This window comes from Oncorhynchus nerka, linkage group LG14, assembly GCF_034236695.1.
Source record: "Oncorhynchus nerka isolate Pitt River linkage group LG14, Oner_Uvic_2.0, whole genome shotgun sequence".
Classification (NCBI taxonomy): domain Eukaryota; kingdom Metazoa; phylum Chordata; class Actinopteri; order Salmoniformes; family Salmonidae; genus Oncorhynchus; species Oncorhynchus nerka.
This window is the reverse complement of record NC_088409.1, coordinates 56,534,780-56,548,968: the sequence shown is the minus strand read 5'-3', so window position 1 is coordinate 56,548,968 and position 14,189 is coordinate 56,534,780. Positions and strand designations below refer to the sequence as shown.

Below are 14,189 nucleotides of genomic sequence, written 5' to 3'. Positions count from 1 at the left end.
TTATTGATATTCCAGATGGCACCGAACATGTTTTCTCCTCTCACAATACTTCAGAGGTCTTCTAAATCGGACAGTTGCTCACCATCAGTCAACAACAGTCAAATCTGAAAACAGAAAGGGTGTTTCATCTTGCGCTGTAAATCTTTTTCCTTTTTCTTTCTTCGCTGTGACCGTCACTTGGATTCAGGATTCCGATCTGAAAAGGCCTAGCTATACAGTATATCCCAAAGGTAGATTTTTTACAGCTAGGTATAAGTACTGCCTTGTCTCTACCATACTGCTTATCACCATTACCAAAGGCTGGACACAATGCAATGGCTCCTTCTGAGAGAGACAAAAAACAACAGCTTTGTGTCAAACTACCAGTGCAGCTCCCAGGAAACCATTGTAACCATTATAATTAAACCACTGGCCCAACGCCTACCTCCGTTTTACCCACACCGTCACCACTCTGTGCGCACACCCAACTGCCGTCCACACACACAACAACTCTCAAGATATCATTACAGCTTAACAACAGACTCTAACCAGCTGTAATTGTCGACCCATTATCTCCACCGTGGCGACGAGAAGGAAGACGTTCTCTTCTTGCAATTCTCCGTTTATAGACGCGTAACAAAAACACTGATATGACTACCAACTGTTCAGTTGCATTGATGGATTGTCATGGATAACATTGTAGAGTTTTTAGACACGATTGTCAATGATCATCCACCACAACTCGAGCACATTCTTGAAACAGAGAGGGTGCGATGGGGTTGACGAACACAATGTTCCTCAACACACATTTACATAGTGTTTTTTACCTTTGACCTCACACGGAGCGTCACCAGCATTCATTTTAGACTCAACGGGAGATAGGATTCATTGAATCCCTCACACACTCCACACGGGGTAAAAGATAGCATATCTCTCTGCAAACGCATAGAAACACAGATACACGGCACGTTTTTTGTTAAGATTTCACATTTATTTAGATCTCTGTTGCTTTTATAAACAGTCCTTGACAGTATCAGACCGCAAGTGAAACACTTCTGTCTCATTCGCCACCATTTAGGGTGTTTAGGGATAGTTTTGTGATGGAAACAGAACAAAATGTACACAAAATTACCTTGCAAAAAAAACAACATTGTTAGACAAAATATACATTTAATTTCTCATACATTTGCTTGTAGGGTTGATCAGTGGCTGTGCATTTTATAGTTGATGCCCCAAATAAAGGGATACACACAGAGAGCATACAGACAGGCTTCTGAAAAATAAGAAGCAAATACAATTGGTTTCGTTGGCGATTCGCTCCGTTTATCGTGAGGTTGCTGGAGAGGAGAACGAGTGCCAGTGAACTCAATATAGTTCTGTAATTACAAAAATGTAGTGATCAACAGCGGAGTGAAAACCTTGCGACTCTCACGGAAGGGTGAAAATCAAACGTTTCAAATGACAAAGAGAGGCATCAGACCCTGTGCAGTACCAAAGGCCATTGCATGGCATCATTGGCACGACTCCAACAAAGTATTTGGGTTAAGCGTGATAAGTGCAATTTACAGTGGCACCACTCGATGACCTTGTGTTCCTCAATCTAATCTCCTCACTCCGGCAGAGTGAGACAACGCTCTCAACAGTTTACAGACTCCCATCAGTTGAGGAGTGGCTATTGGATGGAAACCGCCGAGTTCTCCAGTTAAAGTAGGTTGAGTGGAGTATTGTTGAGAGAGCTCTTTAAGGTCTGACCATTAATGTGTATTGATGAGGAGCTCTTTTCTGTCTGGGGAGCCCAGTCCCTCACTGTGTGGTCTGACAGCTGTATCAACAGACACTTACAATGTAGCGCTGCAGCAGACAGACAGACACAACCTGGGCTAGGGACCTCAGACGGTCATGTGGTTAAACACACACATAAATATGCACCCCCTAAACACACGCACCAGGCTTAACCCTCCACCCCCTGGCTTTTACTGGCAATGACAGAGTGACCACCACCAGAGGACCATGGGGCCAGGTCATGCTGCTGACAGTGATGACTAGGGCCAGGTGGAATCGGTGGAAAAGTCCCTTATCAATACCCCTAAAGTCTTGTCTGTAAATGCAATTGGTACGATTGTAGATATGAATGTATTGTAGCTGTATTCGTATCGTAGTGCCATTTGGTTTGAGTTTGAGTTGAATGCCATGTTAGTCCCTCAGTTTGTTTCCGTCTAGCTCTACCAATGAGATCTATCGGCTGTTTGATTACAGAGTCATGTGGATCGCATAAAAGATGTGAACATATATCGGGTATGATGATGGGGGGGATCCCTACTTTATGCAGCACATCATGATATAGTATTTAAATCATTTTTTAAAGGGTGGCGTATAAGAGCACATCCCAGTCTTTTCCCCTCCCCACCCATCAGTTCATATAAAAGTCCTTATTGCTCCGAGTTCAACTCGCTCTTTGCTCCATTGCATTGTCAATCATGTTGATGGTTTTACACCTTGATCTTCTGTGATAGCACTCTGCTCAAAGGTTAGAGTTCAGACCAGCTCAAGCAGACAGGGAGTGGTTGGAGCACAGTCCTGTCAGTCTCTTTGCAATCAACCAATCAGTGGATCTCCTCCAACTTGAGACACTCTCACTCCCCAGTCCATCCCCTCACTCCATTCATTTTGACTAGGGTTGCAGAATTCCCTGAACTTTTAATAAATTCCCTGATTTTCCAGAAATCCTAATTGGAAGATTCTGGATTCCCTGCTTATTCCCTTCTGATTTCGGGAATCCTCCAAATGGGATTTCGGGAAAACCAGGGGATTTATTGAAAGTTCCCGGTAATTTTGAAAACGTGGGGTCATCTGAGAGGAGCTAAGACAGAAGTCCTTCAATCTATATGAACAACATAGGCTCATCTGAACACGTTTCCAGTCCCAGTTTCATAGTCCTAGTCGATATCCCTCTCCTCTTCCTCTCTCTACTGGATACAGACGTACTTCTTCCACCACGACTTGGACAGTGTCTTCATCTTATCGGCCGTGCTGCGCACCTTCCTCTCCCGCCGCGCCCTCCTATCGGCGTGCTTCATCCCCACGGCGATGGCCGCGTCAAACACCTCCTTCAGGTTCTTCTGGGTGAGCGCCGAGCACTCCACGTACGCCACGGCGCCCACTTTGTCCGCCAGGGCGCGAGCGTCCACCTCGGCCACGGGCCTCTCCCTCCGCCGGGCCAGCTCGATCAGCACCTTGACGTCCTCGCGCAGGTCACACTGGGTTCCCACCAGCAGCATGGGCGTGAGCGGGCAGCGCCGGCGGATCTCTGGGACCCACTTCTCCCAGACGTTCTGGAAGGAGGCAGGGCTGACCACGCTGAAGCAGAGGAGGAGGGCGTCGGTGCGCGAGTAGCAAAAGTGACGGAGCTTATCGAATTCATCCTGAGGAGAGAGAGAGAGAAAGATGATGTTATATAAAATCCATCAAGGTCTAATCCCTAGGTAGTAGAGTTTTACCAACGCCACTGTCTGATGTATTTCACTTCAAGGTTCACACACAAACAAACCAGCTTCACACCAACACATTGCAGTAATCGCTCTATAGGTCAATGCAAAACAAGCAGGCAGAATGTCAGTGGAAATAAATGGTGGTGATAATCTCTCCATAACAAACCGTGTGAGAGAAGTCTGTTTATGTTGAGCAGTAACCTCCTCTTTCATTATCACACTGATCTCCCAAATGAACACCGTAGAGCCACAGAGCCTTGGGTAACAAGGGCCTCTCACATCCTTGATTACACAGATTAAGGCTGGCAGAAACTTGACACAAATCCCTCTCTCTTTAACCCTTTTCAGAAGCCTAACAGGGAAAGCTACTTTTTTATATTCAGTAGCCTCTGAGTGGAATAGTCTTTTCCCACACTTTTCTTTTCCAAATCATACTTTCAAATTTAGTGTTACCAAACTGAGGTGACGGCGCAGAGATATTGGCTAACATACAAAATGCATCAATCTTGCTGAGCGGGGAGTGACTTTTTTTAATTAACAAGGTAATTCTCAGGAAACCAGTTATAAAATGTCTGTAGCAAATTGAGTTAAATAACCATGATGCATCTGCAGAAATCAACTATCAATCTGCAAAAATAAACTATCATTCTGAGGACTAAGATGTTTTGTTTTTGGAAACATGTCTTATTATAAAATACATTTTTAATTTCTGCCGGATTTGTTTTTTTAAATTCACCCCAATTCCACATTACCGAAATGCGTCCAGATGAAATTTTTTGGGGTAATGTTATTAAAAAATATATTTAGAAAAACCTAACTTATTTGAATAAAACAAAATATGTTGTTGTAGTTTGTCAATAAATCATAGAAATTGTATACTAGTTGAAGTTTACATCAAAGTATCATATTTATTACATACAAACAGTGTCTCATTACCGTACTACCCTGTAAAAACTACAATCAGTTTTGAATAAATAACGTTTTATTCACCCATGGTGGATCATATAGAGGAGTGGTCCTTAGCTGAGCACAAGTTAAGTTAATGTATTCGCTTATATGCTTTCATAAAAGGTTATTATTCTCAAACACCCCCTTTACCCCACTTGGCTTTCTCATTATCGAAATGGTTAAAGAGCTCAAATTGTATAATTTCATTAGACATATTTTTATTTTCAGTGTTATGTTTAACTAACCTTTATTTTCATTAGGGGGGGGAGCAATGTAAACAAAAAAATATTAGAAATATAGATTTCTTTATTACTTTTTGGAACTTCGAAAACTGTTACGGTAATGAGAATTTTGTGAATTTGTTGGTAAAATGCATATCTGATCAAAAAACATAATAATTATGCAATAGATAAGTACAGATCCTAATCTCAGTGATTCAAGAAGGCATTTTGTGATTTTTTATTTTATATATATATATTTTTTTACAGTTTTATGAGAATGACCTAACAGCCATAGCAGCAGTTGCTATCGTATATCTCAGGCGTTCTCAGGGTGCGGTATCTGTTCTCCTGCTATGATAGTGCATATATGTACAGTAAGTGTTTGTTCGACTTTGCATGTGTTTGCCCCAGCTTTCTGTGGCTGAGAGAGTGGAGGATTTAGATGTTGTGTACAAAGTAAACAGATCCATTCAGCCCTAAGACGACTGTGAGGAGTTCACTACAGTGCATGTACGCTGAGAAGTGTTTGGGCCTTGTGTTCATTCCAATAGTTGTGAACTCTACACTCAACCAAACACAGTCGAGTTTTCTTTGGAAAAACAACTTGGATGTTGTGATTGTGTTTACGGTACTGGCAGTGCCCTGCGGTGCTAGTGAACTTCACTTTTATATATATAGGGAAGGGCACTCAACTTGTACTGCACTGACTCAGATGACTGATGATTGGCTAAAATAAATGGCTAATAAGATGATAGTTGGAGCTGTATTGTTAGATTTCAGTGCAGACTTTGGTGTTATTGATCATAATTTGTTATTGAAAAAAACTCACTTGTTATGGCTTTACATCACCTGCTGTCACATGGTTGGAGAGTTACTTATCAAATAGAACTTAGCGAGTATTCTTCAATGGAAGATTCTCTAACATCAGATATGTACAGTGCGGTATCCCTCAGGGCAGTTGACTTGGGCCACTGCTCTTCTCTATTTCTACAAATGATTTGCCACTTGTCTTACAAAAGTTAAAATGACTATGTCTGCTGATGATTGCACCCTCTACACATCAGCACCTACAGCCAGTGAGCTCACTGAGACTCTTAAAGAGGACTTAACTTATTGTCAGAATGGGTGATTAACAATAAACTGGTCTTAAATACATCTAAAACCAAAAGTAACGCATTTGGTTAAAAGCATTCTCTTAGACCTAAACCTCAACTGGAGTGGTGCATAAACCTGAACTCCTAGGAGTAACATTGGATGATCAGTTGTCATGGTCAAGTCATATTGACAAAATTGTAGTGAAGATGGGAAGAGGAATGTCTCTTATAAAAAGATGTTCTGCGTTTTTTATACAAATATCAACTATACTAGTTGTTCAGGCTTTGATTCTTGTCCCATCTTGATTACTGTCCGTTAATATGGTTAGGTGATGCAAAGAAGCTGCAGCTGTCTCAAAACAAAGCAGCACGCCTTGCCCTTAACTGCACCCACAGAACTAACAGTTGAAGATGGAAGTTTACATACACTTAGGTTGGAATCATTAAAACTTGTTTTTCAACCACTCCACAAATTTCTTGTTAATTAACAAACTATAGTTTTGGCAAGTTGGTTAGGACATCTACTTTATGCATGACACAAGTCATTTTTCCAACAATTGTTTACAGACAGATTATTTCATTTATAATTCACTGTATCACAATTCCAGGGGGTCAAAAGTTTACATACAATAAGTTGACTGTTCCTTTAAACAGCTTGGAACATTCCCGAGAATGATGTCATGGCTTTAGAAGCTTCTGATAGGCTAATCGACATAATTTGAGTCAATTGGAGGTGTACCTGTGGATGTATTTCAAGTCCTACCTTCAAACTCAGTGCCACTTTGCTTGACATCAAGGAAAAATCAAAAGAAATCAGCCAAGACCTTAGATTTTTTTTTTTTGTAGACCTCCATAAGTCTGGTTCATCCTTGAGAGCAATTTCCAAATGCCTGAAGGTACCACGTTCATCTGTACAAACAATAGTACGCAAGTATAAACACCATGGGACCACGCAGCCATCATACCGCTCAGGAAGGAGACGCGTTCTGTCTCCTAGAGATAAAAGTACATTGGTGCCGAAAAGTGCAAATCAATCACAGAACAACAGCAAAGGACCTTGTGAAGATGCTGGAGGAAACAGGTACAAAAGTATCTATATCCACAGTAAAACGAGTCCTATATCGACATAACCTGAAAGGCCGCTGAGCAAGGAAGAAGCCACGCCATAAAAAAGCCAGACTACAGTTTGCAACTGCACATGGGGACTAAGATCGTACATTTTGGAGAAATGTCCTCTGATCTGATGAAACAAAAATAGAACTGTTTGGCCATAATGACCATCATTATGTTTGGAGGGAAAAGGAGAGCCTTGCAAGCCGAAGAACACCATCCCAACCGTGAAGCACGGGGGTGGCAACATCATGTTGTGGGGGTTTGCTGCAGGAGGGGATGGTGCACTTCACAACATAGATTGCATCATGAGGGAGGAAAAGTATCTGGATATATAGAAGCAACATCTCAAGACATCAGTCAGGAAGTTAAAGCTTGGTCGCAAATGGGTCTTCCAAATGCACAATGACCCCAAGCATACTTCCAAAGTTGTGGCAAAATGGCTTAAGGACAACAAAGTCAAGGTATTGGAGTGGCCATCACAAAGCCCTGACCTCAATTCTATAGAAAATGTGTGGGCAAAACTGAAAATGCGTGTGCGAGCGAGGAGGTCTACAAACCTGACTCAGTTACACCAGCTCTATCAGGAGGAATGGGCCAAAATTCACCCAACTTATTATAGGAAGCTTATGGAAGGCTACCCAAAACGTTTGACCCAAGTTAAACAATTTAAAGCCAAGTACTAATTGAGTGTATGTAAACTTCTGACCCACTGGGAATGTGATGAAAGAAATACAAGCTGAAATAAATCATTCTCTCTACTATTATTTTGACATTTCACATTCTTAAAATAAAATGGTGACCCTAACTGACCTAAGACAGGGAATTTTTACTAGGATTAAACGTCAGGAATTTTGAAAAGCTGAATTGAAATGTATTTGGCTAAGGTGTATGTAAACTTCTGACTTCAACTGTACATGAACAACATGCATGATAGTCTTTCATGGTTGAGGGTTGAGGAGAAATGTACTAATTCTCTGCTAGTCTTTTTAAGAAACATTTGTGTGTTGAAAATGCCTAACCACTTGTCAAATCTACACGCCACTATGTGATTCTTCACGGTACCCAAACCAAAACCAGATTTAATGCGTCACTCATGTCATCGTGGAATGCTCTGCCACAAGAGGATACTCAGGCAAAAAGCTAATTTAGCTTTAAAAAAACAGATAAAAAAACGATTTATCACAGTGCCTATCTTTATAAAGATCATATTTAACTGTACTGTATGTAAGAATATGCATATATTAAGTGTGTAAATAGTATATTTGTTGTCTCTTGGTGTCTCTCCTATAAAAAACATTTAATGTAATATGTTACGTTGTTCTTGTCTTTTACTGTTCTGTACTTTGTCATGTATTCATATGTTATATGTGGACCCCAGGAAGAGTAGCTGCTGCATGTGCAGTAGCTAACGGGGATCCTAATAAACTAAACTATGCTCTCTGGGCTGGGTTGTAGCTATAGAAGTGAAATTACGACACCACCCATGCCCAGAGAGAAAACACCAGGGCTTTCACAACCTGTTCTCTTTCTAGAACAATCTAACCATGTTAAAAAGGCTTAGCATGACGCTCAGAGCTCAGGCGCACAACTCTCATTTACACCAACCGCGCCTGCCTATGCCTGCAGAACTACAGAGAAAGGGGGCGGGGGAAAAGAGGAAGAGAGCAGAACGAGATTTAAAAAAAACATGCATTAACAGCTACTTTCTGCGATTGCGTCGTCTCCCTCCCTCCTAGCGGTTGCCTCACAATGTGGCTTCAACCCAGATCTGTTCTGTTCTAATGAGTTCCCGCCGTTCTAACGCCTCTAACCATTCCCAAATCCCCCCTCCCAACCCCCATCCCCAAAAGCTATGCCAATGGATTTGCCTGGATCCCACTTCAGATGTAGAGTGGCAGCAAAGCCCAGGAATTCATTTCTCTCTAGGGGGGGGGGGGTGTTAGAGAGACATTCTCAGGAGAACCAGCGGGCCCCACAGCTGCCACAGAGTAGTGGTAGAGCCTGGGAAATAAGACGGTGGCCCAGAATGCTGCCTTGAGCACTACCCACCAGCAAAGACGACATGCAAGACAAAAACCAACACCGTCTCTGACTCTAAAAATCATGTAACATGTATGAGAACCAAGCAGAAGAAGGAGAATGGCCGTTGGGGAAGTTCAGTGGTGCTCAGCATCATTTTTCCTCTGGGCACAGAGAGCGGTGAACGCAGCACCAATAGGTTGAAGCATGCTGTGTGTAGTATGTGGAGTGTTGCTAGGGTTCTCACCTGTCCAGCAGTGTCACAGAGCTGTAGCCTCACAGGGTGTCCATCCACCTGCACCACCGCTGTTGGGGGGGCGAGTGAGAGAGAGCGAGAGAGAGCGAGGTAGAGAGAGAGAGAGAGAGAGAGAGAGAGAGAAAATAATCAGCGCGGGGCTATAGTCCCATCTGCCTCCACATTACTCCATCTGACACTTTAAACAAACATACACACACACAGAAAGGAAGAGACCCCTGGCAGATGAGGCCCACCCACCAAAAATATCCTCTGGGAAAAACAAAGGCAAGCCGGTTTGACGTACTTCATACCCCCTGGACACAGTGAACAGAAAGCTCACCCATCCCCCCCTAACTCAGAGTGGCGGTCTTGTCTCGCCCACCCACTCGCCCAGTTAAAGTAAAGGCAATAACTTCTCTCTTTCATACCATATTCTGTTCTTTCAAGCTTTGAAAGCCCTGCCAAGCTGTCTACAGAGGAAACCAAAGCGGATTTGTTTGTTTAGTGACTCTCCCAATAGCTCTCTCCAGATTGGAAGAGTGCTATGAGTCAGTTTCATTATAGGCCATGTTTCAAAAGAGCCCAATGTGGTGAAGCTTATGGAAGTGTTTACAAGGCGCCCAGGATATATGGTCACATCACCTGATCAAAGAGCTGTGGGGACTAGTCCGCAGCAGCATCGGACTACTCCTCATTAAACCCAGCGCCTATTGTGCAATCATTCCCCAATCCCTGACATATGATCTGCCTCGTATTCTACTTGGGCCCAAAACTCTCTGCCCTCCCTCTCTCTCTCTCCATCCCTTCCTCCCTCTATTTCCTCTACCCCAAGTGTCACCTGTGGAATTGCATAACTGCCCAGAAATCAGCTTTCAAAAGAGGGCTCTGATTCCAGGAACGGATAAATGACATCATCAAATGGGGCCCCAAACTGCACAATCCCTCTCTGTCATGAGGGAGAAAGACAATCTCTGCTCAGAGCCATTGCAACAGATGTGTCCATTCCATCATAGCAGAGAGACGGCTTTCAGGTCAAGGCTGACAACAATGGCCAGAGTTGTGCAATCCAAAACCATGCCTGCCTGCTGAGAAGCATGTTCAACAAGAATGTTCTGTTCATTTTAGGCCTTATAACTTGGATTTCTGGGGGCAGTGGGAGAGGGATGAATACTAAGGATATTCGTGTGTATACGCCTATTAAAATATGTAATAGTCTCATTCAAAACCTTCCATAGCGGTTGGCATAAGTATAATTAGGTGTTTAGAATGATAGAATGGTTATAATAGATGTATATTCCTGATAAACGGATAGGTAAGGGCAGCTGTGTCTATCATTTTGAATGGCCATAAAGACGGTGTCACATTTTCCTAATCAAGCCTTCCCTAGACTCCTAAAGTTATAATGTCATGCAAGTTTAGATTAATTCAGACATTGCGTTTTGGTGGAGGTTTCCTGAGATCAAAGTTTCATGCGATAACTTCAAAAGGAAGAATAGGCCTCTCCTGAGATAATGACGCGCTAACGTCAGTGTGTGCGGGCGGGCGTTGTCATCACTTGCCAACTGAGGTTAGTTTCAACAAGTATGCCGTTTAAGTTTTCAACCATTCGGTACGTTAGACAAACATTTGCTGGTGGCTACGTTTTGGAAAATGGAATTCTGCCAACTGGAAATTAGAACAGGCCCGGGCGTATAAAATGACCAGGGCGCATAATTTGTGTGCAATAATACAAATATCTGCAGACAGACGGTCGCTGCTGTTAGCCTCGAGGGCAGCAAAATGACACAAGAAAAGTTGGGTGATTCGTTCCGCAGAATGGGTGGCTGCAAGACAGAGCCAGCACATTTCCCCGTTACAATGTAACAGATGTCCACTATGGTCAATTAAGGCTTTGTTACAATGTAGCAATGTGCAATATATGGGTGTTGGCCCATAGTCAAAATCAAAACGTAGCAATGTGCAACAGAAAACATGTTTTATGTTTATTTTATCTGGCTGGGAAGTTGCAGATTTGATGTCTGTAGGAGACTAATCTATCATTATTTTTTTTTTCCAAGAATAGTGCCACAATAAATGGTTTTAACTGGCTCACCTGAAAAGTCATCAAAAGCAGTGGGGACGTACTTCGTTGGATAGCCATTCGTTGTGTAGCTGACAACTAGGCTGGTCTTCCCAACCGCTCCATCGCCGAGCAGTACGCACTTCAACACCCGCTCCTGAGCCTCGAGTGGCCGGGTCGTTTTGGGCTTGTGCGGCGGCACTGGAGGAGCCATGGCCTGGTTATAATCCATTGGAACTGGAGGTGACATCCAGCACTGGTTACGAGCACCTTTTCCTTACTCCAGTAGGAGCAAATAAAGAGAGCACCATGAAAATGTGTTCTGTAGCCTGTAATATATTTGTCAATTAGACAGGTTGGTCTATAGCCGTTTTTTTTGTTGTTGTTAGAATTCAAAGCAGTAGTCTTGTGCTCTCCAAAGAACTAATACTCGGTATGTGTAAAAAGTTGAAAACAGGCACTTCTCTCAGGTTTTGAATACTCCAATCTGTTACACGTTGGAGGAGGGTCTGCTTTATAAGTTCAAGCATGATTTGACTATTCCCTCCCCTCTTCCACCACTGCGCTTTGAAAGGAAGCGAGTTGATGGGCACGCCTTCTGTCAGTGGCAAAATGAACATATTCATGTTCCTGTAGGTTTATGTACTGCAGGGGTCCCCAATTACATTCAGCCCTGGGCAGATTTTTCCTTGAGCGGATGGTCGGGACCTGAACATAGTTATAAATAAATTGGGAACAGATTTCCTAAATTAAAATAACTTTGTGCTGATTTAATGAGGATTTTAGTCTTTTATGTCCAACAGCGAAAATGATCAAATATATATACGTGTGTTTTTTTGCTCAGAATTGGAGAACCCTGGTGTTCTGTCTTCAAATGTAGTATATTGAACACCTCACATAATTAATAGACATGCATTTGTGTAGCCCACCATTCCCTGTTCCTATTCATTTTAGAATAACAGGAAGAGAAAAACTTGAAAGGCAACCCTTGGAGAACTTTGACATGCATTGCCCCTTTGGGAATTTACCTGCTAACTATTTCAAAGGAGGGCAAGTAACTCAAAACATAATTCTACAAAAAAAATGTTGGCCCTACCCTTCAACTGTTCATGGCTAATTGGCGTTGTCAAGCAGCTAGTTGTGAAAGGAGACATTTCTTTGACACCCTACCTACTCAACATGTTTGACAGTGAGTGTGGCACACCTTTGACAGATTTAGGCTGATACAATATTATTTCAATGGCCGACATTGAGAACAGTTTCAACAGAAAGACAAACGCCTATGTGCCTACAAACTAGGCCTAATACACATTAATAACATCTCGTTTGAGGTCAGGGCATGTCGAGACTTGTCAAGGTAAGCCCAGTTTAAAAGACCCAATATCCTTCTGTCACTTGGCAACCTTTAAATAAAGTACAAACTGAAACTCCAGTGAGGCCCATGGTCGAGTTTGGACTAGGCCCATAAATTATGTCGCCTACAGCGCTATATTTGAGCCTTGAGCAGGCAGTACTGCATTTGCCGTCGATTCCGTCATTTCTGTTTAACTTTACCATTGGGGTTTCCCTTTACCAATTCTAAAGATATCTCAGCCTCGTGGATCTCTGCATATTCAATTCTGCAGAGTCACTGTCAAGGCGCCAATCAAGGCGACTTCACAGTATCCCAACTGGCTGTCCATCAAGTGTAAGTGTCGTGTTCAAAACATCAATCAAAATGGAGTGACACCCTCACGATGAATCTGTGACACAGTATGACTGTTGCAGTACATGCGTTAACTTTTGTCGCCTCCCTGTGGTAAAAAAGCTAGTCATCAAAATGCTCTACCTCTTTTTATTTCCTTTTAGTTGAGCTTTTAAACGTTTACATTAAAAAACTCGGTCTTCTCTCTCACACACACACACACACGCACACGCACGCACGCACACAGACACACACACACACACACACACACACACGGTGGTGTGAAACGCAGAAAGGAATCAAACACTAGACTCCCGTCAAAATGTTGATTTATTTTTCAAGATTTTGCCTAATATATATATATATATATTATTGCAAGATTCAATGTTTGGAGACCCATTTGTTTTTTGATCATACAAAATTATTCATGTTGGTCTATGCATAATACAAGTAATGACATTTAATTTGAGGTTTGTTAAAACTTGCTCTCGTGTCCTTGCCTCTTCTAAGGGGTCGTGTAATAAAGTCTTCCTGCGAACCATAACCCATCTCACCACTCATCTTCCAATTCACCATCTACCAATCTACCAAGGGTTCAACTCTGTCGTGGGCTTCCGGCATCCCTAGTCCCGTCTAGTGAGATCAGTGCAACATACTATAGGAGGGAGACATCAAGTGTTGGCGAACAGGCCAGATCATCGAACCACGTCCTAGGATAAAGTTCATTCTAACTCTTACAATTAAGAGCTGTGGCACACAGTCAAAACATACAATAATAATAAGGCAGGGGGAAATGTACCCTTCAAAACCAGGTCTCGGGTTATTACTAAAGCACACTGCCAGGCTGTGTGTGGTGAGGACCCGAAGGCAATAGATGTAAGGAGGTGGGAATTTCTGTGGCCGCATAATCTGAAGTGTTTCTTTGTACTGAAATGGTAGTGATGACGACGATGATTGTAAATGATTGTGAAATGACTCTAAAAGAATAAAAGCCTTGGTTTCAGTCCGACGTGAATGGCCTGTTCCAGAAGACGTCTAGGAGCAGTTATCTAGCTAGTCATTCATTCCCGGACGACTCCAACGGCATTGTTCCACTGCTCTATGTTCGCCACATACTTCGCTCTGAGACCGCCGTCGTTTAAATCGTTTGTTGGGACGTTTGGTTAGCCAGGGAAAATCATTCAGTTCATGCACTAATGGGACTGTTGATAGAAAGGCACGCATTGAGTCATCGCTCTCAGAACACCCTTTCAGGCTAGACGTAATCTCAGAAACACTAAAACAGAAACCCCAAAACTGCATCAGATGCTCATTTAGGTTCTTGGGTGAGATGTATGAGAAAAAGA

The 14,189-nt window shown here is 42.6% G+C and overlaps 1 protein-coding gene across 1 annotated transcript; it reads right to left on the bottom strand.

The window, feature by feature from the left end:
* Nucleotides 1-954: 954 nt before the first annotated feature.
* On the bottom strand, nucleotides 955-11,672 carry LOC115141451 (rho-related GTP-binding protein RhoU-like). The gene is made up of 3 exons (XM_029680331.2): nucleotides 11,193-11,672; nucleotides 9,110-9,168; nucleotides 955-3,401 (listed from the first exon to the last, which is right to left on the bottom strand). Exons 1-3 carry the CDS (start codon nucleotides 11,407-11,409, stop codon nucleotides 2,946-2,948), a joined length of 732 nt encoding a protein of 243 aa, XP_029536191.1. The 5' UTR covers nucleotides 11,410-11,672; the 3' UTR covers nucleotides 955-2,945.
* Nucleotides 11,673-14,189: the final 2,517 nt, after the last annotated feature.